This window comes from Melospiza georgiana, chromosome 27 (genome assembly GCF_028018845.1).
Source record: "Melospiza georgiana isolate bMelGeo1 chromosome 27, bMelGeo1.pri, whole genome shotgun sequence".
NCBI lineage: Eukaryota > Metazoa > Chordata > Aves > Passeriformes > Passerellidae > Melospiza > Melospiza georgiana.
In genome coordinates, this window is record NC_080456.1 from 2,344,858 (window position 1) to 2,371,799 (window position 26,942).

General features: G+C 51.1%; 1 protein-coding gene across 5 annotated transcripts in view; it reads right to left on the reverse strand.

The window, feature by feature from the left end:
* Positions 1–26,942, reverse strand: part of LOC131093967 (opioid-binding protein/cell adhesion molecule homolog) — a 309,438-nt gene that overhangs the window by 89,838 nt on the left and 192,658 nt on the right. For 2 of the 5 annotated variants that reach the window (XM_058041411.1, XM_058041409.1), the window contains exon 2: positions 20,069–20,153. In XM_058041411.1, coding sequence (XP_057897394.1) covers positions 20,069–20,153 — 85 coding nt within the window. Of the gene's footprint in view, positions 1–20,068; positions 20,911–26,942 lie in introns of those variants that run through there. The other 3 variants (XM_058041408.1, XM_058041407.1, XM_058041412.1) reach the window with 2 other exon arrangements.

The window sequence follows — 26,942 nt, forward strand, 5'->3', positions numbered from 1 at the left end:
AAAGGCTTTTGGTAGTCTGAGAATGGTATTTCCATCTGCTCCCTCGGGCTCGTGCCAGGTACTAGAAGAGGTCTAATAAATAAGCAAATAATATACATCCAGCGCAATTCCCTTGAACCTCAAAAGGGGGAAAATGCAGAATTTACTACTAAATTCGTTATTGACTTAGCTGCAAAAAACATCTTTTTCAGTGCATTATGATAGGCCCTATGGAGACTTTAAACCTGCTAAACCCACTGGGTTTAGACTGGATAACAAACCTTGCTGCTACCCCAGGAGATCAGGATGGTGCAGGACCACAGAACCACTTAGGCTGGAAAAGACCTCTCAGATTGAGTCCCACCTTGTCCCCAGCCCAGAGCACTGAGAGCCACCTCCAGTCCTTCCTTGGACGCCTCCAGGGATGGGGACCCCACCACCTCCCCGAGCAGCCCATTCCAAGGTCTAACAACCATTTCTATGAAAAAAAAAAATCCTTCTGATGTCCAATCTGAACCTCTTTTGATGCAATCAAGGCTGAATAGGAGAGGAATGGGGACACAGGGAAGGCATGGACTACAATGAAGTTGGGTTGAACCCATCTAATCCCCTCCAACAAACGCCTACATCTAAACAAATCAAAATTTGGACATTACTCTCATGCTCTAACAACGACTTCTGTGAAAAAAAAATCCTTCTGATGTCCAATCTGAATCTCTTCTGGCACAACTGAGGCTGAAAAGGAGAGGAATAGGGGCACAGGGAAGGCTTGGGACTATGGTGAAGTTGGGTTGAACCCATCTAATCCCCTCCAACAAACACCTACACCTAAACAAAATCAAAATTTGGACATTACTCTCATGCTCCATGGACTGCCCCAGAATTTCAAGAGTTTTCCCAGCACGGGAAAAGCCACTGAGTCAGGCAGCAAGCTTCCCAGTGCCAGTGATTTTAATATATTCAGGAGAATGTGGCATTTCTGATGGCAAGACTTCTGCCTCACTTGCCGTTTAATGTTAAGAGGCTTGTACAGTCAGCAGCGTTTAAAGAGTAATGACTGTTTTCATGGTAAATGCTCTGTTAAATAACCCAGGATTATTGTGTTGTGTTATTGCATATATAAAATGGCATTTCAAAAAAAATAATAATTGTTTTAGAGCTAATTGATGTTTTTAACCGGTTCCGTGCATGGAATTTTTATTGGGTGGAGGGTCGGGCTGCTGTCAGGAAGAGGCAATAAAGGCAGGGAGGTTTTGACCTGAAAATCACTCTGTCTGGGCTTTGTATGGTTCAGGTGCTGCTTGTGGTCAAACAACTGGAGAAGATTCAAGCTCTCTGCTCTAAAATGTGAAATTTAGCCACAGGCAGGCATCTCTGCATCCCAAATCTGAGTGTCCACCCATGGCTGGAGCATCCCTTGTCCACACATGGTCAGTGTGACACTGGAAATCCACCCTGGCAGCAGCACCTCCTGCCAATCTCCCCCTCTCAACCCCCAGCTCTGGTCAGTTATCCATGTGGGGACACTTGAGAGCCACCCAAATCCCCCTGGGGGGTGACACATCCCCCTCCCCTGCTCCCCAGAGTTATTTCTGCAGACAGCAAGGGAGAACCGCCCTAATGCTCAGGCTGATGAATCACTGATGAGCAATCCTGCCGCGGGAGTTTAACTCTGACCGTGCCTGAAGGGATGAGGATGGCTCAGCTCCTTCCCTGCTCCCACCTCCCACAAGGGCACTGTCCTCACACATCCTCAGTAAAGCCATCGCTGCCATTTCTCTCATCACACAACGATTTTGGCACCCACCACAGCCCTGCCCTGCTGAGCTGAGCACATTCAGTGACCTCGTGGCTGCTGAGACCCCAGACCCTGTTTGTGTACACCCCTTGAAGTCTGTGGGTGTTTCAGTCCTCAGTCCAAGGGTGGGGAAGTGCTCCTGCTTTTCCAACCTGGAGACTCTGAGCTCCTCCTTTGAGCAGCTGCCTCACTGACCCCTGTCTGGACACTCACAGGGCAATGGATCAGTCAGAAGCACTGGCAGGTCCTGAAGTTTCAGAGGTGCAGGGATTTTGGGGATGTGCAGTTAACAGGGGCAGCAGTGTGGAAAAGCAGTTATTTAACTCACCATGTGCCTGTGCCATAACTCAGCATCCTGTGTGGTGGTGACATGAAGGGGAACGTAGAGAAATAGATATGTAAATGTCTATTATAATAAAATTACTGTTGACTTTTGGGGTTTTTTTGGGGTTTTTTTTTTTTTTTTTTTTTGTTTGTTTGTTTGAGTCTTTTACCCTCCCCTTTTTTTTTTTTTTTTTTTAATACTTTCAGTCCTCAATCCAAGGGTGAGGAAGTGCTCCTGCTTTTGCAACCTGGAGACTCTGAGGTCCTCTGACAGCAGCTGCCTTGCTGACCCCTGTCTGGACACTCACAGGGCAATGGATCAGTCAGAAGCACTGGCAGGTCCTGAAGTTTCAGAGAGGCAGTGATTTTGGGGTGATTTTGGGGATGTGCAGTTAATTACAGGAGCTATGGGAGCTGCTGGAAGGGAGAGCAGGGCCATCAGGGCCCACAGATAAAATCCTTGACCATCTGCTAAGATCCCTGAGTCCACACATGAGCCCAGTGCCAGCGTCCTCAGATCACAGGGTGAGAGCAAGGAGGTGACACACACCTCCCAAAGAGACCCAGGGTGTCGCTGAGTGTCATCCCTGGCAATCTGGCAGTTCATTAACTCAGAAGAGTCCCCAGCATCTCTCCTCTGCACCACAAACCACCTCACAACAGCTTATAACAAACCAGGGACCTGTAGTGCAGAGGGCAAAAGCCACCAGCTCTGAATCATCACAGGGAAGGAGGGATGAAAGCCACCATCGTGCCCCAGACCCTGGCAGCAGCAGGGAACAGGCAAAAAGGAAAAGGTTCAAATGAAGCACAAGATGAGGTTTGCAGGCGGGCAGGGAGGAAAGCTCTGCACTCCTCCAGCATGGGAAGGACAGCGCAAAAATAATTGGGCTGAAATATCTAAGGGAAGGCTGCCCAGAGCAGGAGAGTTCAAGACCATGAGCCTGCTGGTTTGAAGCTGTTCCTCATTTTCAGAAGTCACTCCCAGGCCTGTCTTTGCTGAGCCATCAGCACTCAGGGTTGGCCCTATGGACAGTCCCAGACCTGTCCAAACTCACCCTGTAATAAGAGTTGCCACCTTCTGCTGCAGCTTTTCCCAGCCCCCAAAGACAAGCTTGATCTGATCTGGGAGATCACATCTTGCTGTAGGGATCACAGAGAGGTGACAGGAGTCATCTCCTTTCTCAGCATCACCCCATGCTCCACTCATGATCCTACAGCAGCTGCACAGCCCAGGAGGTGCTGGTTAAATGCAGCTCTCTGTGTTCCAGCAGTGCCAATAATATCGCTGGCTGCACACACAGCCTCTATTAAACAAGATACAGACGTGAGAACCTGAGGCCAAAACAGTCTCACCATCGTTTTCTCCCAACCCCACCCTCTGCAAAAGCCAGAGAATCCTGTCCCTCAGACAGGACAACTCCTCACTTCATCCTTCCCTTCTTCAGAGGGAGCCTTTTCCAGGTCCCAGGGCTCTGTCTGAACCCTCTCCCTCCCTTGGAGGCACCTGGATCCCAGAGGGACACTGCCCTAATGGGTTACATCTCATTACCGTGACCTCAATGTCTCTCCACGTCTCCCTCTCCCTTCAGCATCTGTCTCCACGGCACCCAAGTGCCTCAGATGAGTAGCAAAGTCCCTTTGTGTGTTTTCCCAACCCTTGGCTGTACAAGCACCGTTTAATCAAGCTCAGTAATGAAGGCAGAAATGAGCCAGAACAGGCTGTGCTGCCACAGGCAGGATCAGCACAGGCTTTGAATCAGAGCTGGGGGCTGACCCTGCCACCCTCAGGTGACAAAGGTGACAGGAGCAGCAGCGGGGTCGAGCACCTCTGTGATGTTCCAAAGGATCCAAGCAGCCTCAAAGTTCCAAACAGCCCATGGGCACGTCAGCTATAATGCAAGTGCATGTGGTAAATCCCAAATCTGTTCCTACACATTAACACGGTGGGATATTTAATTCTCCAAGGTTCCCAGGCTCGAGTTTAACCCTCCATAAAAGCAACACTCGCCTCAGGACCCCTAAAAGATATTTAGGGCACAAAGTCTGTGCTCTGGAGTGTACTCCTGCCTGGCACTGCAAGCCCAGATGCTGCTGCCAGCTCCCAGGCTCCCTTCTGAGCATGGTGCCTGCTCTCCAGGCTTGGCTTTCTCCCTCTCTCCAGGATCCTCCTCGCATGGATGCTGTCACCATGTGCTTTAATTAGCACTTCCCTCCAGCCTGGCCAACTCCTGCTTCCAGCATTTGTAAGATGACTTCCCCATCTGTAAATCAGGCAGCAGAAGACATCTCTCCCTCCCACACCATCCCTGACATGAGTTCTGCCCTGCTGAGCGCCCGCCAGATGCTGTGAGGGGAGTCACACACCTGATGGAAGTGCTTGGGACACAGAGCTTTCCTAAACCCAGCTCTCCATGTCTGGTGTCACGCTGTCAACTCCCACCACTTGCTGCTTTTCCCTCTCTGCTCAAATCTGCCAGATCTGGAAATGGCCCTGCATGAGGATTTCACCTTGTACAGAGCTGCAGTGCATGTGTGGAGCTGTAGGAACACGGTTAAAGGTTTGCAGCCACGATCTGAGATCATCTTAGAAAAGCCACAAAACAAATAAAGGCACTACAAAACACAGAATGCCAGAATAATGTGGGTTGTGAAGGGATTTAAAACTCATCTTGTCCTAAACCCTGCCATGGGCAGGGTACCTTCCACTCGCCCAAGTTGCTCAAATAATCTGTAATTTAACCAATCAAAATACATTGGTTCTGTTCACCCCCTCATGGTCTGGACTTTGCCCCTCCTCTTCATTGTGATTAACTCTCACTAGTAGGAAATTACTATTTCCCCCTACTCAAGAGGAAGGAGAAACACATTTGCAGCCTGTGCTACACAGGTGCAAATGATTCCAAATAACTTTTATTTCTTGGAAAAGCACATTCATGATCCTGCTGCTGACATAAAACTCCCTGCAAGCTGTTCTGGGCAGGGACTATCTCTGTGCTATACACTCACACAGCGCCTGTCCCAGCCTCCAGGCCCTACTACAATATAAATAATGATAATCCCTCACTCAGCAATACAATGAAACACTTGCACGGTATTAAAAATTATTTAAAATTCATACCTACATTGGGAAATTATTCAGTAAACTCTAATTACTTATCAAAAGCAACGATGATAGTTTTAAGGAGAAGGAGTGCCCATAAATACAGAGCCATAAATAAACTGCTTCTCGGTAGCACGAATTAATTTGTATTTAATTGCTAGAAATTGCTATCAATTACTAAACATTCCTTGCAGAATAGGCAAATTCTTTTAAGAACAATTTCAATTGCTAATCAACAGTCTTTTTTTTTTTCTTTTAATTTTTCTTCTTTCTCATCCCTCCTGCTGCCAAGTGCAGGAGACCACCCAGCCAGTGAGGCTCTGCACTTTTGGGAGGGCAGAGAGAGACCTGTGAGGAGCCAAGGAGCTGCTCAGGCTTCAGGAGGTTTTACCACCTGTAAAACCCTGAAGAGACAATGTAGGAGCGTCAGGGGGTGGGATGGATGGAGATGAGAGATCTCTGGAGCCAGGGCTGGGAATTTGGGGTTTATTGCAAAGGGCAGGGCCTTTTGCAAATGTGCAGGGCCCTGCTGGGAGCTGCCAGCCACAGCTCAGAGCAGGGCTGAGAGAAGAGAGGGGGAGAGAGTAAAAGGGTAAGAGAACGAGGTTCCTGTTATAATACCATAAATCTTCTTCTCTGCTGAATATTCTAATTCTCACTAACCAATCTAGTACAAGATACAAATCCTATTTACATACAGCCCATAAGAATCATTACATTACCATACTGTGTTACATTTTAAACCCTAAAATCTCCTCTTTGGGCCCCTTCTGCCAAGCTGCAGGGTCTGCTCTGGCCCTTGGGCCTGTCTGCAAGCAGAGGGTGTTGTTCCATCAAAAGGGGATCACCTTCAGCCGGCCACACCATTGTTTTCCAGTTGTTCAGTAACTGAGGGATCTCAAAGCTTGCTTTCATTTCAATCTCACTTATAGTTTCCATATTCTCAAAATCTTTTGCCAGACAATCATATTGATAAGGCTTTCCTTTTTCATCTTCCCCAACAAGACAGGAAAACCAGTGCTGAGAAACATCCCTGACACAGCAAGCAGAGTAATTCCTTGCAAAGGACTGAAAGGAGGGAACTGAGAGCTGAAGTCACACATCCAGGGAGAGAAACACCTCCCAGGGACTGCATCTCCCGACAGCAAAGCCATGGCAGATGCTGGGGGAGGCTCTCTGTGCCCCACTGCTCCTCTCCAGAGGCAGCCCCTGCCCTCCTGCAGGAGGATGGTCCCACTCCTGCCGTGTGGCAGGACACGAGTCCAGCGCACGCCTGGCTGCCGCTTCCCGCCTCCCCGCGCTGAGCAGCCCCGCTATCGCTCCTGACTCATTTTCTGGTGTTTTCTGCTTTGCTGTTGGCATAACATCCCATCAGCACAGTTAATTACATCCACGCTGAGTGTGAAGGACAGGCTGAGTCTCGCAAGGAGCCGGCGGCTGTGCAATCCTTCCCGCTGCTCTCGCAAAACAGCTTCCATGGATGCTGACAAACCGTGTGCGAGACGGCAGCTCCCGGGGGAACTCCTGCCTGCAACGCCAGGGTTCGGGATTGCTCTCACCCCCACACCCCTCTAAATCCCCCCAGTGTCCCTGCTGGGAGCAAACACCTTGTGTTGGGGATGTCCCATCCCTGGAAGTGTCCAAGGCCAGGCTGGAGCAAACTGGAGTAGTGTAAGGTGTCCCTGCCCATGGGATATGAAATGAGCTTTAAAGACCCTTCCAATCCAAACCATTCTGGAAATCGCTGCTCTCCCTGACCCTCATTGCTCAAACAGAGGCTACAAGGACTCCCCAAAAAGTTTGCACAAAGCACAAAATGCAGAAGAAACATCTGCCCTCTGCCAGCAGAGAAAGCCCTGTCCCATCCCACACAAACCCACCCTGCTGATGGAGGCATTCGTACATCCATGCGTGAGAGCAGGCTGGAAGCAGAGGAGGGTGCTGGGAAGAGCTGCTCATGTCTGCAGCTCGATTAAAGACAGACCCAGGGTCTCCAGCACTGTCAATCCAACATCCAGGCACCGCTCCATCACCGTCCCCCCAGGAGCGGGCTGACAGTCACAGGGAGCCATGTGCCAGCCATGACAAGCAAAGCAAGTGACACACGCATCTCCTGCTTACAATAACAGCCCTTCCGTGTCTAATCCATCATATTCGATGCAGATCTCTTACCCTGAAGTGTTGTCAATGAGGATTTAATTTAGTGCTAATTAGACAAATATTGCATGTTGAACAGCCATTGATTATTAAGAGACAGGGAGCGTGGCTTGGCTCAGCAGTGAGCATGGACACGCTGGATTATATCCGGGATGAGACTGGGAAATGTCTTGCTGTTTCTAATCATCAGATAGTAATTAACGTCCAATAACTTGTAACTTGGTTTATCATTATAGATTTAGGAAGGCAGTAATAGTACTGTATGCTAATTAAATATCAATTGATTATTTAAGGCATATAAAGATTTAGCAGCAAGGTAATAGATATACACAGTTGTTAAAGTTTAATATCCATCACGCAGCATTCTCCCGTTCTATTAAGTTAGTGTTTAATGAGAAAGAGTGTTGTTACTGTAGGAAACTTTTGGATGGGAGTGTCCAAAATGTTTGGCAGCATGCAAGGTTTAGAGTCTCTCAAAGGAGCAAGAAGTCAGGAAATTCAGAGCCTCAGGTGCAGAGAGGTCAAGCAAGAGGTGGTGGCAGAGCCCAAGGCACTCCTAAACCTCCTATCTGACATTTTGCATCTCAATCCATACGCCCCCCACCCAAAAAGTAAGACAAGTTGTCAATTCACTGCTGGAATAAAACTTTCTGTTTCAAACCCCAGCCCAAAACCTTCTGTATTCCCACCAGCCCACAGGGCAGCCTCATCCAACTGTAAGACACGCACAAGAAGCTGAAGTTTAGAGCAAACTTCCTTAAATAATACTGGGAAATAAATCAATAGAACCCTGATATCCCCTTTCTCTGGTACCTGCCCCCCAGAGCTGCCTCTCCCTGCCAGGACGGGGTCTGATCCCGTGCCCAGCACCAGAGATTTGGGAGGGTTGGAAAGACTGAGCTCCTTCCCACGTGAGAGATAAAACCAGAGATGAGAGACAGAAGCCCAGCATCTAAAAGGGAAAAGATAAATGGCTTCTGAAGGAAAATAACCTGCTGGACTCCATGGGTTTGGCAGCACCCTGCTAAGTGCAGCATCAGTCTTGAAAACCACTGCAAGCTCAGCAATCGCAGGACAAAGCACAGGATTCTGTCAGGGTTTCTCCCCAGAGGGAGCCAAGGCCCAGGACTGTCTAGTTTTGGATGAATCCCAGTCTGGGGAGGTGGGCTAGAAAAGAGATGTAGCAGGGAGAACACCTTTCAGTACACAGAGCTGCTTCCTGCAGACAGGCTGGCCCCGTCACTGATTTACCAGGCAATAAAAGCAAAATCAAGGAAAATGCCTCAACTACACCCCTGAGAGTGTCCAGCCTCAGTTATAGAGTCTGGGCAGGCCCCAGCTGCCTCTTAAAAGCTTGTTTTGTACACAGTGGGACTGACATGACTGGGGAAGGGGTCCACAGATAGCTGGCTCTGTGATGGGTGCTGGAGCATGACTCCCACAGCAAGGAGAAGGGGAAAAGTGCTGCTGCTTGAGAAGAGCACAGAAAAAGGCAGCAGGAGGCAGCAGCATGAAGCCAGCACCCATCCTGCAGAGGGCTGGAAAACCCCCTTGCATGGGAGGAAAATCAATACACTCCATCATGGACATTCCCACTTGGGGCACCACAGGATGGGATCTAGAGCAAGACATCAGCAACTGCACATCTCTACTTCAGAAACCTCCAGAGTCCTTGGTGGCATCCCAAAATGCCAGTCCTGCAGCACAATGATGCCATGAACAGGCACACTCCTGCACAGGCAGATTCAGGGCATGAAGCCAGCTCCCCAAGCTCTCTGTGCCACCCAGCAGGATGTTACCAGCCGGCTGCAGCCTGAAACTACTGCAAAGGTGGCTTTTCCTAGCAATTGGGAATGGATTTTAGACTGGGCTGGGTCTCAGAAGCAGAGAAGCACCTTAGAACTCCCAGCCTGCTTCCTTACAGCCATCCCAGACAGTGATTCCCACCCCAGGCTTCCCACTGGCTCACAGGCAGCAGCTCCAGCCTTGCCTGGGCCACCATCTGAGGCACCTCCTGCTGCCTCCCTGCCCACCAGGCTCCTTACTCCATGGTACAGATCAGATTCCATTTGTCTGACACAATTTCTCCTTGACAAACCTCTGCTGGCTGTGGTGGAGTTTCTTGTCCATTCTAGCTGATCACAAATAATTTTGCTTGTTTGCTCCAGAGCATTGCCAGGATGGAAGATGAGGAATCTCCTACAATAGCTTCTCTCACTTTTCTACACCAACCACTAAATTTGCCCTTCCCCAGGGGTCTGGAGCATTCCCTGCCCTTTGGGATGAGCAGCAGCAAGTCCTGACGTCACTCCAGCCACTTCCCTGCAGAGCCAAGCAGGAACAGCATCAGCCCAGGTGATTTATACCAGAACTCCAGCAAGAGAGCTGAGCAAAGGCTGAGAGAAACCTCTCTTAAATAGTTTTGTAGTGGAGTTTACCCGAGCTGCAGCAGGCAACAAAGAAACGTCAAGAGCAATGAGACAAGGCAGGGGAGGCGTCGTAGCAGATAAAGGATTCTTCAGGTATGAGACAAAACCAGCTTTGGAAACCTCGCAGAAGTGAGTTTAAAGTCTCCAGAGGATATCAATTGAGAGTCTGTCACTTGGTGTCAGGATAACTTTCTGGACAGCTCTCGGAGCTTGTTAAGCTCTTGCTTGGGCTGCATTTGAGCTCTGGTGGCAGCGTTGTCTGCAAGAACCAGCGCTGAAACCAGAGATGAAAAAGGTCTGCTGACTCCATGCAGCTTTCCTATTTTCCCTCCAAAATTCCCCACCATGACCTGCAACACCAGTGTCAGCCATGGGGAGCTCAGACAGGGTTGCTGCAAGACACACTCCCACAAGGAGGGGATATGTCCAAGCAGAGAAAACACTGTGAAATTGAGCTCCTCTCACTCCAAAACAAGGGCTGACGTGTCCAGGAGGGATTTGTGGGCACAGGGTGGGGAATGCAGGATGAGAATGCAGCAGCCCGTGTAAAAGCAGGTGGCCAAACCAGACGGTCGTAACTCTGTCTCAGCATCACAATCTACGGCTCTGGGTAGGAAATAGCCACTTCCCCCACAGCAATCATTTCATCAAAAACCCTGCAAGACTCCTGCTGTTCCCACTAGCCCTGGATCCCTAACTTTAATTAAGTCCAAAGAGCCTTCCCGCAAGAACAAGGGAGGAGAGGGTGACTCAGACAGCGATGGGACCAGTCAGTGCAATTATCATACAGTTAAGAATATTAATTAAAAACAGCCCTCCCCCCGGTTCAAAAAAAAAAAAAAAAAGGCAAACGAATCAATTCTACTTAAAGGAATATATGGGGATGAGGAGAAGGAGCAGGGAGGGTGACGGAGACAGAGATGGGACGCGCTGTGAATGCAAAGAGCTTCCCACCGTGGCCGCTGCCGCAGTCAGCCCCAGGCCTGGCTGCTGCCAACACTTACGCCCAGTCTCCTCAGAAATGGACTCAATCTTTCCTTCTACCTGCTGCCGCATCAGAGCAACTCCTGTGATCACACAAAGGACTTTAAATCTCGGCTTTAACTGCCTTGATTGAATTAAATGCAACACCACGGTAAAGCAGGCTCCTCATTCCAGGTGTGAGCAAGGAGCCCTTGCTCTGCCGCTAACGGCACTCTCCCTCTCTCGGAAATGATGAGTTGCTCATGGGTTATGCTCTTTAAGAAAGGAAAAAAAAAAGTCATCTGATAAAGTGGGTTATAAAACCGGTGGTGGTAATAAACGGAGAGCAAGGAGCCTGATGCAAAGCCTGCAGAGAAGGCAGAACCTGCTGTAGAGACACAATATCTGAGCCATGATTAATGCATGACCACGGGTGACAGCTCGGAGCAGCGCAGGTGCCACCCACGACGCAGGGGACAAGAGCAGCAGAGGGAAGTCACCCAGACACCAGAGCGAGGGTGTCAGGAGAGGATGATGAGTGACTGGCTCCTAGGTGTTGATGCTGAGGGAGTGGAGGTTCCTGGTAGGCACCTTCTGCTCAAGTACCTGCAGCCCTTCAGTGGAGATGTTTCCACCCCGGTGATGCAGCTGGGATACAACCCAGCCAAGGTTTCCAGGCAGGATCAGCCCATTGGGATGGCCAACCATGACCTGCCAGCAATGCCCCCACAGTAAACCCAGTGAGCAACATGCAGAGAAAGCTGTGACTCAGTAGCATTCTGCCACAACAGCCTCTTTGACTGCGGGCACCACAGGGGACAGGCCATGGGCACAAGGCCAAGCAGTGACATGATGGGATGGGAACAGACATGCAGTGACTCCTGATCCTCCAACAAAGCTACTGTCCCATGAGCGACAGCTGCAGGAAAAGGCATCTCAGGCACCTGGGTTTATGAGAGGGAAGGGAGGACACACTGCAGGAAAGGACTCTGAGTGGAGAAAAGCTGATGAGAGCACAACTCCCAATTCCTGCCTGAAACTCCCCAGGCCATGTCACTCCAAGGCAGTCCTGCAGCGACCAGCACCACCATGGACTTATCACAGAGGGTGGAGAAGAGCTCAGCTCCCTCCTCTCCTTCCATGTTCATCCTCCTTTCCTGGGACTTGCCTCTCCTTGAAACAGGGATAAAGAGGAGCACGCTCCTGTGGCTCCTACAAGCCCCAACACAGAGCAGGATCTGTCACAAGAAGGTGCCCTGGGAGCACAAACCATTTCTCTTTATCAGCCTCTATTATTATCGCATTAATGGAACCTTCACTGGCAGGATGGATGCTCAAGTGCCCAGGAAGCACTCCTGGCTCTTTCCTGCCCCTCCATGGGAGCGGGGCACTGTGCTGACAAATCCCCAGGAGAATTACAGCCGAGTTCCGGGCACAGACACGACTATCGGTTCCTTTTTATGAGCCTTCATTGTTATTACCACCTATTTCTTTTTACATTCCTGCCAAAATACCAAACATTAATCTCCCTCGCTCCCTGCAGGCAAAACATGGGTAATTGGATTTATATGGGTTAGAAATTTGTTAGATTTTTATATAAATATATATATACACACATGCACACATGCACACACAGAGAGAAGATATAAAAAACCCAGTGAAGGGATACACTAGCCCATTGGAACTTGGGTACCAACTGGCTCAAGCCAAACCCCCCACATTTCTGTCCTGCCTGCTGGGATTTAATTTAGGAGCTCATCCCTCAAAGCTGAACTTCATCCAGTCATGGATTTTTCTTTGGTGCACCCTTTGCAACACCCTGGTTTTACCTTTACCCACTCCCTTTTTCCACCTGACATTTTTCTTTCCCCCTTCCCAACTTTTCTTTCTCTTTTTCCACTTTCTCCTTTTTCTGGATCCCATTCCTCTCCTCTCCAGCTCCAGCCTGGAAGTGACACCACACACAAGCCTTGGCACACCAAGAGAAGAAAAAGCAAGATGTGTGACATGTCCTCAAGTGTCCCCACTCTGAACCCATCAGCACTGGAGATGGCACAAAATACCTCATCAGCATCAGCACAATTTGCTGATCTTTTACAGGATGAGAAAAAATATCTTAAATTTACAGCTTACACCACAACAGATGTTGTTCTCATTATCCTCCCCCTCCACTGAGAAACAGTCTTGGAGACCCATTTGTATCCCAAGGAACAAGTCCGTCAAGTGAGCATAGTCATGGAAACAACTCATTTTAAGCAAATCTTGGGAAATATGCATGGGAAAACAGAAATATAAAATGTGAGTGTTTTTGCACTGAAGAGCCGACCTTGAAGGGTTCTGTCAGGAAAGACAAGACCTACATATCAAATCCAACCTGCAGTAAACAACCCATTACAGGCTAAAAATTGTTGACAGGGGCTGTGGGGAAATTATTTTTCTCATTAAAAAAAAAAAAAAAAAAAAAAAAAAGAAGAAGAAAAAACAGCACATCCTAACCCTCAAAGGCTGCTCACAAGGACAGAGGAAGAAGTGATAGTCACTGAATCAGATATTTCTTATGAACTGTCTGCTAGGCTGCAGTATCTAAAGATTATCACTTAAAACAATATGTCCAGCTGTTGTAAAAAGCATCCGTGTTTTAGGGCTGAGGAATGCAAGGAGGAGGCAAACTGTGAGAGCAGTCAGGGGAACAGAGAAACTCTTTGGAAAGCAGGAATGTGAAAGACAGCCACTGTGCCCCCGTTTGGTTCTGCAGCGTTAACACCTAATCCTGTTCCAGAAACAAAGCCCTGAGCTCCTGGAGGAGTGTGCGTGATCCAGGGGAAGGACAGCTATTACCAGGGAGTTTATTATCCTCGCAAAAAGATCTCTGTACCCTATAGTGCAGGATTACCAACAGTTCAGTCTCATCCCCGGGAGGTAAATATCACCACTTGGAAATATTTCTGCCTAGTGGAGCTTAAAAATTTAGCGTGGGGGGTGGGTTTTTTGCTAGACAAGAGGATCTTCCCAGGGTTTGAATCGTGGCCCTGGGAGATGTGACAGTGAGGGTCCCCTCCTCCCTCTGCAGAGCCCCACCAGCTCGCTGTGCTCTCCAAACCAGCATTTTCTGCAGCAAATCCCCAGTGCTGTGGTTCCAGCCTGTGTCAGCAGGACTCCCCAGCGCTCTGACACTGAGCCCAGCCCTACACCCACATAAAACCTGCCTGGTGCTGGCTCAGCAGGACAAGGGCTGGCACAGACAGCAGCCGGAGCTGGCTGAAGGTGAATTCCCCAAAGCCAGCCCTGGATCTCCCCAAAGCCAGACTTAAATCTTCTTGCACAACAAAGGGAACCGTGCTCTTGGAGCAGGGACAATCAGTGTTGGGGACAACGAGCTGCAGGGAACACCAGACTCAGGGACAATGAACCACAGGGAACACAAACCTTGGGACAACCAGCATCAGGGACAACCAGCTGCAGGGAACACAGCATAAGGGGCCACCAATTGCAGGGATAACCAGCCTCAGGGACAATGAACCACAGGGAACACAAGCCACAGGGACAACCAGCATCAGGGACAATGAGCCACAGGGACAACCAACCTCAGGGACAATGAACCACAGGGAACACAAGCCACAGGGAACACCAACCTCAGGGACAAACAGCTGCAGAGACAACCAACCTCAGGGACAATGAACCACAAGGAACACCAACCTCAGGGACAACCAGCATCAGGGACAATGAGCCACAAGGAACGCCAGCATCAGGGACAACCAGCATCAGGAACACCAACATCAGGGACAATTACCCCAGAACAACCAATCCCAGGGACAACAAACTACAGGGAACACCAGTCTCAGGAACAACCAACCTTAAGGACAATGAACCACAAGGAACACCAACCTCAGGGACAAGCAGTTCCAGGGACAACCAGCCCAGGACAAACCAACATCAGTGACAACCAGCCCAGGACCAGCCAATATCAGTGACAATAAGCCCAGGACCCAACAACATCATTGATAACCAGCCCAGGACAAACCAACATCAGTGACAACAAGCCTCTCACTGCACAACCCAAGATGTGACCTCACATAAACCAGCCAGCTCTGACATGAGCTGGAGACCAATATTCAACCCACAGCAAAAGACACCAGAACTCAGAGCTCCCTCCAGCACATCCTTCACTGATGCCAACAAGGACAACAGTGTGGAAGGGGCTGTGAGACTCCTCCAGCCTCACCAAGGTGGGAAGGGGCACATGCAGGGTACCAGCTCCATGGGCTCAGCATCTGCATTTTGGCAGCATCACTGGTGCAGCAGCCTGGGGAGGAAGGAGCCCTCCTGCAACCCCCTGACCTTTCTCCAACCACCCTTCCAGTGGCTGCAATATTACAGTGAAATTAGCGGGCACTGTAATTACAACTATCAGGAGCAGATAAGACAAGTTAAATACCAGCTACCTAGGGAGAAATTATTATGCCAGCCAGGAGGATCCAAATGCCAGAATCCATGGCTGTAATTTCCCTGAGTCGCCAATTACAGCTCCGCCACGCAGCGAGCTCTACCTTGGAAACGGCAGGTATATATTTAGCTGCTCCAGAAAAGTTTTTGGGTAGGAGAGAGGGGGGGAAAGGAAGGGGCAGCAATGGAGCAAGTCCTCACTAATCTGCTCTGCGCTAATCCCCACGCTTTTAGCATTTGCACACAAAGAGCAGTGACTCTCTTCCTGCTCCCCAGCAAGGATTTAACAGCAGAGATGTGGATGCATTAACGCTTCTTTTCTCTGCCAGGTCCGTGGCTGCTGTTGCAGGGCGACAGGTGAGTGTCACAACCCCCATTAACAGGTAGGTACACAGAATATCAGCAGTTTGACTGAAAAAGAGGCCAAAAAAATGTGATTTCCTGACTTGCCAGACCTATGCCTGGAGACTGTGGTCCTGCCTCCTGCTCCTGCTGGTTGTATTTTACTGAGGTCTTGCTGCGTGCTGGAAAATAGACTGTGGTAGGTTATTACACCAAAAGAAAAAAAAAAAAGAAGAATCAAAGCAGCATTGTCAGAAATAATTAAAACCATAATTGCAAAAATAAATGGAAGAACAGCATCTCATGATGTTTTATTCGGGTTTTTTATTTTTAATTGGAATTGTTCTCACACTAGCTAATTGACAGAATACAGACAGGCACAGAGTCTGGGATGCCAATGAGCAAAGCTAGCCTGACTTCTTGGTCTCCTCCATGGACAGGCAGGAGGAGAGGCCATGGGTTCACCAGAAGCAGACAAGCCCAGGGGATTTGACTTGAAAATTTGCCCTTATGTACAGAGATAAAGCAGCTCTGTATTATTTAGTTTGGAAAAAAGCCTAGCTATATCTGCCGTAGCATCACCTATGAGTATCCATTCCTCTAATCATCACTGATAAACCACGGCTGATGGATCCTTTTAGAGATGGGGAAACTGAGGCTGAGAGCAACAGAGGGGCCTCCTTAAGTCCTGGTGTCCCTGCGGTGACAGCCACGGAAAAAAAAACTCAGCACACCCCATCTCCCAGCTAATCCCTCCAACCTCTAAAACACTCTCTAAAACCCAACAATATTTCTTAAATACAGATAAAACTATAAAGCCTTGAAATTTTGAGCAGCTGGTGGTTGATGTCTTTATGAACTGTACTGATGGCTGCTGTAAAGGTCGGTTTGCTGGCGGCACAGCGGGACGATCCCGTTTCCATCATTTCCACCCCCATTCTAACACCGTGGGAATATTTGCCACAGTTTCCCCTCTGGCCTCATGGAGATGCTTCCACCACTGATGCAGCTGGGATAAAACCCAACCAAAGTCTCCAGGCAGGATCAAGCCATTGGGAGTGGCCAACCATGCCCCCACAGCAACACTAGGATGTGCTGCACGCGGAGAATGCCAAGACTCAATGGCATTCTTCACAAAAAAAAGGAACTTAATCCTTGTTTCCACATCAAATCCCAGCTGGGAGGTTAAAAAGTGACCATCTCCGACAGGGATAAAACCCAACCAAAGTCTCCAGACAGGATCAACCCATGGGGATTGGCCAACCATGACCTACCAGCAATGCTCCCACAGCAACCCTAAGACATGCATCTAAGAGCAGCATGTGGAGAATGCCAAGACTCAAAGGCATTCTTCCCAAAAGAAGGAATTTAATCCATCAAATCCCAGCAGGGACATTAAAAAGCGACCATCTCCACCATCCCTGGTGGTTCCCAGTCTGCTCCTTGCTCTGTTTCATGTCCCACATCGGTGGGTAACATCAGTTACTCCTGCCATCTCAACACCCGAGCTTTATATTCCTGGATCAGGGAAGAGGCAGTTTGGTTTGATTTTTAACAGTACACAGAGAATTTCCATACTGCCTTTAGTTCTCAGGAGAGGAAAGGTGCCTGACTATTATGGGAATTGTTTGTTCTTACAATAAAAAGGAGTGAATTACCAACAATCCCCGCTTAAAACGGAAATTATTTGTTGCTGATCTAAGATGACCTGCAAGTTGCCTGTAGATGGAGCCTGAGTTTCTGCAAGGATTATGCTGAGCCTCCCTCGGAAAAAGGGTGGAGAGCTGGAAATGGAAGCGCCCAAAATCCAATACAGGAAACCCACAAGCAGCCTGAAAAGCCTCCAGGTTTCCTCCACAGCTTTCACACAGGTCTGCTTGCTCTCCCAGCTCCTTTTTGCAATGCAACGGGTGATTAAAGGGCTGATCTTGGAAAGCAAAGAGCTTCCACCAACCCTGCAGGAGCCAGGGAGATCTGCAGGCTCTGCCCATCTCACCACCAGGATGAGGGAGAGGACCTGGCCATCCAGACCTGGGGCTAATTCTGCAAGAGCTACGCACTGGAATTACAGCTCTCAGTTTTTCCAAGCCCAGCTCCTTGTTTGAGCCCCAAGAAAAGTGCCATTTGCAGGGAGGACAGCAGAGGACACCACCACCTCCTCCTGTGTCTCTACAGAAGAAAACACCATTTAGCAATAACACCACTCACTCAGAAAGACTTCCCAGGGCACTTTTCCCTGCCTGGCTCTTCATAGGAAATCACAGCCTGCAAACAAACATCCTCAAGATGCTCCACCTTTGTCCTCCTGCCTTCAACCCCCCCACTGATGCCACCTCTTTGGCTTGATGTGTGCAATTCCCTGCCTATCTCCAGATCCCAAGGGAAGATGGAAAACTGCTTGCCACCCAGAGGCTGCAGAGGGGCAGCAGCAGGGAAACAGGGAGAGGAGGGAAGGGAAGGAGCACTGGGAAACAGCAGTGCAAGAAAAGATGGAGCAGACTGGGAGCAAATGGGAGCTGGAGGCAGAAAGCTGCCTGCAGCAGGGGAAAGCTGGACTGGAGGAGGAGAAGGGAGGGGGTAAAAGCATGGAAAAGGTGCACTGGAGAACCTGGGTAGGAGCAGATGCCAAGGGGGGAAATGGATAAAACTCAGGTGCTTTTGGGACAGGGGCTTGCCCTAAGTGTCAGCACTTGGGAGATGCAGAGTTTCTTATGGGAGCTCTAAAACCTCCCACCACTCCAGGGCTGCTTCACAAACATCCCCTCCTGCAAGTGGCACAGAAAAGGGGACGGAAGATTAGAAATTAAAAAAAAAAAAAAAAAAGAAAAATGGAGATCCAAGTCAGCCCTCTGCTGGCAGCAGGCTCGGCTGGACGTGCAGGGGCTCCCCAGGGAGCAGGCACAGGCACCCATCCTGCTCTGAGCAGCACCAGCATCGCCTCCAAGAGCCCCAGAGCCACACTTCACTGCAGAGACAAGCTCCAACAGCGAGGAAAAGAGCGCCAGGGCCAAAGGCACCTCTCTGGGGGACTGTCCTTCCTTAAACGGCTTTGCTCGCACAGCTCAGGTTAATCATCATTGCAGTTCAATTACGAAAAGCACAAGGAGACAGCCCTCTGCTCCCCAGCTGTGCCACAGCCCCCAGGAACGAGGGGTGATGATACAAGAGTGTCCCAGCGGGCAGGAAAAGGGACAGCATCCCACAGTCAGGCACTGAGCGTGGTGGGAAGGGGCAGACAGGCAACCAACACCTTCCTCCGCAGCACGGAACCCACAGAGCCTCAGCCAGAGCCTGATTCCCAAAACCACCAAACACTTGCCCTGCAAAGCCCACCTCAGGCACGGAAACCTGCCCAGGTGAGCACAGCTCACTCTGCTCAAAGCAGCAGCAGCAGCAGCAGCAGCTCCTCAGCCCTGCGCTGGCTCTGCTGCTCACGGAGAGCGTGCCAGGCTCTCCTTGTGCCATCCCCGTGCCAGGCTCTGCTTGTGCCATCCCCGTGCCTGGCTCTGGCAGAGCAGCTGCTCTCCGCTGCAGAGACCCTGCTCCTCCGGGTCTGATTGAGCCTCGGGTGAGGGGCACACGCTGCTCGCTGGTGCAGGCAAAGCAGACAAACTCCTCCGGGCTCTCTCGCTCCGCACTCACGTCCCACCACCCCCGAGCTCCTTCCCCCAGTCCCACAGCTCTCGGATTAACCGGCTCGGCTCCTCCCGGGGCTGCCCGAAGCACGCACAGCACGACCCAAAGCCTCGCTGCCCCCCAAAATAAAGGCTGGGCTGCTCCTCTGGCCGCGATGCCTGTGGAGAGCTGCGGTGCTACCTGGGTACAGCCCCGCGTACACCTGTAACTCATTCAGGGAATGAAAGGGATGCTCGGCTGGGCTGTGCGGCACAGAGTGACCCATCTGCATATCAGCCGCCTGTGTTTCTCCTACAGCAAACAACGTAAGGGAAAGCATCCATCAGAATTCATAAGATGCACCCCTGGAGTAAAAGATTGATTTGATATTAGCGGATTCGTGCGGAGACTATAAAGCGATCGAGGAAAACACCGACACCTCGGAGGCAGCGCAGCCCTGGAAAGCCGCTGGCAGGGCGGGCTGGCACCGGCGCCAGCAGCACGGACCCCCCTCCCCTCTCACGCAGGCACAACTTTGGGATTTTCAGGCAGCACTAACTCACTGTCTGCCACCTAAACCCCTGTGCGCTCTCCTCGTCTGGCACCCGCAGCCCCCCCAGGAGCTGCAGCCCGAAAAGCACCGAACGCATCCGTCCCTCCAAAACCGCTCGCACACGGGGTGACCCCACCACGGCGGGGACAAGCCAGCACCCGGAGTGTCCCCTGCCACCACCACGGGGACAAGCTGCCACACGCAGTGTCCCCTGCCACCACGATGGGGACAAGCCCCTGGGACACGCGCAAAGTCTCCAGCCGGTCCCAGGACCCTCCGGCAGCCCCGGCGGGCACGGAGCATCCCCCAAAAGCCGCAAGCAGCACCCCCGACCGCCCAAGCCCCCGTGCAGCTGCTCCTACCTGAGCGTGGCGCTCTCCCCTTGCCGCACTGTCACGTTGTCCATGGCTTTGGGGAAGGTGGCATCTCCGCTGCGCACGGGCACTCCTGCGGGCACAAGGAAGAGCAGCCTGAGACAGAGGACGACCAGGCACCTCCAGGGCAGGGCCAAGCACCCACCGACCCCCATCCTGGGCAGCGGGGACTTTTCCAACAGGCAAAAAACACACCCGACAAGGCGAAAAGGGGGAAGGGGTGGGTGGAGAGGAGGGATGGGGGGGAGCAAAACCACCGGGGCGAGCGCTGCGGAGCTCCACGGAGATCAGGAGAGCCCCCGGCAAGGCTGGCTGCGAGCGCTGAGCCTGCCGAGCGGCATCGGAGGGAGTCCCGCTGTCCTCGGGCGAGGGAGGAGGACGGGAGGGCCGGGGGGAGGAGGAGGAGGAGGAGAGAAGGTGCGGAGCACGAGATGAAGGTCACAGATGTGTGGCTGCTGGAGACGCTACTTTCAGCTGCAGCTGGGCAGGCGCTGCGGAGATCTGGCATCAAAAGTTTATAACCCACGGAGGAAACGTGAGTGTCTGTGAAAGGAAGGGGAGGGCGGCATCGGCAGCGGGGGGGACACAGCGGGCCGGGGCTGGGCTGTTCTCCGGCTCTTGAGCTTTTGTTTAAATCACGGAGAGAAAGGAGAATTTAAAAAAAAAAATTTAAAAAAATTCAAAACCCAATAAAGCTCCCAAAATCCCGGTTCTGTCGCAAGATCGAAACTTCCCCGCGGAGCTGCAGGCGATGTCCGCGGTGCTCCCGGGCTGTGTCCGGAGGGTCTCGGAGCTGCTCGGGCTGCGGCTCAGGCGCGCAGCGGGGCGGGGGGGACGCGGGGGGGCGGCGGCGGCAGCAGCACCCCGGCCCCGGCCGGCAGCATCCCCGGGGTTGTCATGGCAGCGGCTCCAGCGCTGCCCGGCGCCTCGGCTCCCGCACGGCCCGAGCCCCGCACACGGGCGGGCGGCAGGGCGGGCGGCAGCGGGGCGGGATGCGCGGCAGGACACGCACATTAACCCCCGCCGCGCCGGCACCGGGGCTGCCAGCAGCCGAGGGACCCCCACCCTTCACCCGCTTCAGCCCTGCTTCAGAGGAGGGGGCTTTTGTCACGCCGCGCACCCCCCAGCTTGCCCTCAACAGCAGCACGTTGTCCAAACCCTCGCCCACCGCAGCGCCTTTCCCTGCCTCCACCTGTTGATGCATATCCCTGTGGGGGACTGGCTCCAGTTCTCTCTCTCTGTGAGAAACAGGGTCCTGTCCCCACGTCCTTGCCCCATGGGATGGTGTAAGACAGCTCCAGAGCATCTCCTGTGCTGTCCCTGCTTCCTGACACTGAGATCCTTGAATTAGCAAGCCCAATGGCTCTCCACCCTGCCACTCACAACAGAGCCCAACAATAAATTTCAACAAATTTTCTCCTCAACAATAAATTTCAACAATTTTTCTCCTCAACAATAAATTTCAACAAATTTCCTCCTTTGGAGACACCCACAGACCACCAGTTATCTCCTCAAAGAGCAGCTGAAGGCACCAAGACCTTGGTGACCATCCAGACACACCTGTGTGTGCCCACAGAAGAAAACTGTGCTGCCAGTGTTCCTCACAGAGTTCCTCAGCCCAAACCAGGCTGGACCTTGGCTGGGCGCTTCCTCCAAAGGACATCTGCTCCTCTGCTGATGTATCCCAGAGAACCTGTCCCTCCCAGGAGCTGGAGGAGGGAAATAACCACCAACAGGGGAGTTTTAGTTAATTCAGGACCCTGACCTCATCCAGAGATCCAAACACAGCTGTGAGAACTGATAAAGGGGTTTTGCAAGGGGTTTTCAGTGATCCCAGGCCAAATTTTCAGCAGAGCAGGTTCTTTGTACGTGGCAGTGGGACTCAGTGGCCCTAAACAGCCACCAGCCATGGGCTGGCACTGCAGAAATGTGTGCTGGCACCCAGCACCAGGGGGATGCTCGCTGCAGCCTGGGAGCCCAGGGAAGCACGGAGAAAAGCAGGCCTGAGTTTTCCATCAGAAAGCTCCTCAGCTGCTGAAAAGTTGCCTTAACCCTGAATGTGCAGGATGGCTGCTCCCATGCCAGGGATTCTTTAGTGGGGAGGATGGGAGGGAAGGACACTCCACTCCTTCCTGAGCTGCTCCATTCCGGCACGGAGGAGCTTTGCCTGCTGGAAGGGAGGGAGCAGCAGGAGCCAGCACAATCCCATGGCACTGAGACCACAGGCACTGCTGAGCCTCACCCAGCAGCAGGATTAGCTCCAGGGGACAAGGATGCTGCAGGGACCACAAGCTCTGCTGGGTAAAATCATGTTTACCCCTTGGGATAGGAGCTGTAGACGTAGAGTGTGTGCAGCACAAAGCATGCCAGAGCCACAGCAATCCAGGAGAGGGAAGATTTATAGGGAAAAAAGCCTGTCTGCCTCACAAAGAGACTCTGAGGAGGCTGGAGAGCCATGGATCCAGGAATGAGTGCAAAGGCAGGGAATGAATGGACACACAGAGAACTAAACTGGCTGCTACAGACAGGTAAGGGGATATGGGGCATCAGGGAGGGGGGAGAGAGAGGGCTGGGAAATGAATGTGATCCATATTTATGTAGCTGGGTAGGGACCCAACAGCCTGGAATGGCTGTGCAGGAGACTGCAGGAGATGTGGCTCAACCATGCTCATCCCAGTGGCCACAGTGGGCACCCAGGGAACCAGAACAGCTTCTCCTGGTTTGGTGTTCTGGGCCACCCCATCACAAATATGTGCCAGTCCCACTGCTGAGGTTAATGGTAACTCCCCAGTGACAGCACTGCCATCAAATGATGGGACGTGGGAGAGAAAAGGACAGGGGGGAAAAAACTTGAAATCCAGGAGGCTGCAAAATCTGCATGAAGCACAAAGTCAGCAGACGCAGAGGCAGAGGCACTTTTTGCACCGAGACAGTCGCAGACCTGAGGTTGCACAGGGTGGCTTCAGTTCAGGTCCGTGGCTAAAAATACCGCCTGGCTGAGAGGGACTCGAGGCTGGCACGGGCCCTGGGGGCACCAGGCAGATGGCAGTGGTGGATCCTGCTCCTCACGGTGACGTTAACAAGCCCTGACCTTCTCTCATCATCCCAGAGGCTCAGGAAGAAACGGAGCCGGCAAGGACGAGTCCCTGCACCTCCCCAGCCCACTGTCAATCTCAGCTGTTATTAGTGGTGCAGTTTAGCCTCCCTCTCCCTCCGAGATTTCTCCCTCGTTGCTCTAATCAGGAGCTTGCAAATGTCAGGAGTACAGGCCTGGAAGTAATTAGTGAGGGACCAGAGCCTGGGGGCTGTGAGGGAGCTCAGCCACAGAGCTGCTCCAGTGTCATACTGGGAATCAGCCTGCAGCCACTGGGAGCTATGGATGGCCATGCTGGGTTTCATTCCCCAGCCTCATTCCTGCTCCCGGATGATTTCCCTTTTCTCCAGGCAGCTCGGGGCACACTGAAATGCTCAGTGTGCAGCAGGGAGTGAGTCCAGCTCCTTTGGGATCAGTGCAGTGAGGGAGGGAGTGACTGCAGCACCTCTGGGACACTGCACATTGGCCAGCAAGTGCCACCTCCTCCTTTGGGACTCTGCCTCTTCCAAAAGAGATCCAAGGACCATTTCTCACTCCTTTTAAACCTGCCTGGGTAGGGGAATGTGAGGAAACATGGACCACTGTACCACAGAGGTGTGCTTCACTCTAGGACAGCAGCTTTTCCCTCAGTGGGCACAACAAACCATGTGCTTGTCACAGTTTTCAGCAGGCAAAGAATATTACATCTTAAGGCAAAGATAATGGGAAAAAAACATTTATTTTCTATTTTTTCCCTTTCTCTGAGATGAACTTTGCTGCCTCTCAGCCATTCGGCCTTGTTCAAAGGGGTTCATAGGGTCAATTAACCCGTGGTTCAAGGGGTTAATGCTGCACCCAGGAAAGCAAAAAGCCGGCAGAGCTGTAGGGAAGAGCAGCCTTTGGAGTCCTTGTGCTTGTTTAATCAAAGAGCAATCTTTGCTCCCAGGGATTCACCCTCCAGCGCTGGTGGAAGTGGAAGTTCTCCAGATCTCCCTCTGGAAACCCCAGACAAGATTTTCAACAACAACAACTCCTCTCTGGTCCCCAGCTGGCAGACAGTCATGGGCACTTTTTTCACAAAATTGGGCTCTTTTAAGGCATCTCTTTCCTGAGGCATGGGGAATTGCTAATCCTGAGCATCTCGGCCACCCTACCTGGCCAAGACATATGTGACACCTCCATGGTGAGTGTGGAGCTGTGTGTCAGTACCCTGCACTCTCCAGATGGTGTCTGGGCTCGGGGCTATAAGATTTTTAACTAATTTCTTTGCACACTGTTATCCTCTCCTCCCTCTCCTCCCACCTCCTCTTTCTCTCCCTCCTTCTCTCCATCTGTCTCTACCCCTTTTCTTCTCCACCTTTCTCTTGCACACTTACAGCTGCTAATTTTTTCCCCGGCATATTTGGCAATCCATCCTGACACCTCTTCCCCCACACCCCACAGCCCCGCTTTGTGCTTTTTCCCATTTGCTGCCGAATATTCTCATTTCTTCACCCAAAAGAGACGGCACGAGCACAGGCAGGAGGAACACACACCCTCCCTGTAGGAGCGACGGGGGGTTGCATGGTTGGACGGATGGAGACAAGAGATCTCTGGAGCCAGGTCATGGAATTTTGGCTTATTGCAAAGGGCCAAGTGCAGGGCCCTGCTGGGAGCTGCCAGCCACAGCTCAGAGCAGGGCTGAGAGAAGAGAGGGGGAGAGAGGATGAGAGGGGGAGAGAGTAAGAGGGGTAAGAGAGTAAAAGGCAAGAGCTAAGAGACAAGAGGTAAAAGTGCAAAGTTCTTGTAACAATACAATAAATCTTCTTCTGTATTGAATATTCTGATTCTCACTAACCAATCTAGTACAACACACAAATCGTATAGCATTTACATACAGCCTATAAGAATCATTACATTACCATCCTGTGTTACATTTTAAACCCTAAAAACTCCTCTTTGGGCCCCTTCTGCCAAGCTGTAGGGTCTGCTCTGACCCTTGGAGCTGTCTGCAAGCAGAGGGTGTTGTTCCATCAAAAGGGGATCACCTTCAGCCAGCCACACCATTGTTTTCCAGTTGTTCAGTAAGTGAGGGATCTCAAAGCTTGCTTTCATTTCAATCTCGCTGATAGTTTCCATATTCTCAAAATCTTTTGCCAGACAATCATATTTATAAAGCTCTCCTGTTTCATTTTCCCCAACACCTCCCCATGCAAGGGAGAATCACATCTCACTGTCCTGGGACAAAACTGATCACCCACCAGTTTTTGGAAGGGGTTACAAAGCAAAGCATCATCCCTTTCCCAGGTGGAAAGCCTTGGGAATGGGACCCACAGCTGCACTGACCACTGCCAGGCCACTGCCACACACACACCTCCCCTTCTCTCACCTCAGCCTCTTCCCAGCAGAATTTATTTATCCCACTTAATTTTTCCAGTTGTTTTATCTTGTTTTATCTTCAGACTAAATCAGGGCTCTCTCTGCAAACGGAACTTTTATTTTCCATGCTGTTACATTTAATGCGTTTTATCGCACGAGTTCAGCAAAAGGAGAAAAAAAAATTAAACAACATGCTGAGGTAATTGTGGGAAAAAAATGCGACTGGTTTTTCACATCGATCGTGGTGCTTGAGCTCCAAGGGCAGAAAATCCAGACTGGAGGCTCAGGCTCCTCATTTACAACAGGCTCAGGGCTGGTTTAGCACTCAGTGCCCAGGTAGACCCTCCAACGCCATCCTCGTGCCCTAAATTCACCCACAAATCCTTCCCTCCTCCACAAAATCCCCCCAAGGCCACACAGACCCATCCTGGAGCTGGGATTACAGCGTGGGAAGGCAGGTCGTGGTTGAGCAGGACCCCCAGCAATCCCTGGGGATTTTAATGGGATTACTCCACACTTAATGCTCAGCTGCAATCCCCGGCTGAACCCCAGCATACGGCACGTTTAAAGAGTGTGTAAACCTGACAAATGAAATCCAAAACGGAGGCAGCTCCACAGACACCCACCTGGAGCAGTTAAAGCAGCCTCCTCCTTACACCAAATATTAAAGGAATAAAAAACAACTCTGAGAACACCCAGCGCTGCTCAAGCAAAGCTCGGAGGGGCTGGGACACCCAGGGGCAGCAGAACCATCACAACATCACCCTAAAAGCTTGAAGAACACAGATTTAATTTTCCTGAAGCATTTCTGACAACCATCCAGCATGGCTTAGGGTTTTTTTTTTTAATTTTTTTTTTTCCTAAGGAAAGCAAAATGTTAAGATTTTCTCTGCGATGCCAAGATTTTTTTTTTGCTGCCATTTCTGATGGTATTTAGTGCATTTGGGCAAATTTTCAACTCCTGTTCAGTCTCTCCCTGAAAATCCAACTTTAGAGGGAAGGGATGGTGGGGGCGGGGGCATTACAGACATGTGACATTTTGCTTCATTGCCAAAACATTTCCATATCAAAGCAGCCAAAGTTCAAGCTGCCCTAGCAAGGACATTGTCTTGGAAAAAAACAAAACCAGACCAAACAGCACAACAAAAACCCCATCACAGTGCACAGTCTCTGCCAAAAAGATGCTTCCAGGAGCTTTGTCCCAAAATTCCCACATCCCTGGGAAGCAGACAGTGACAGGACAAGGGGGAACGGCTTTGACCTGACAGAGGGCAGGTTTAAATTAGATATTAGGAAGGGTGAGATAAATTGGATATTAGGATGTGAGGGCGAGAGGAACAGCTTATTTCCAGAGAAGATGTTGGTGCCCCATCTCCATAAAGGACCTTAAAGAACATCCAGTCCCACACCTGCCCTGAGCAGGGACACCTT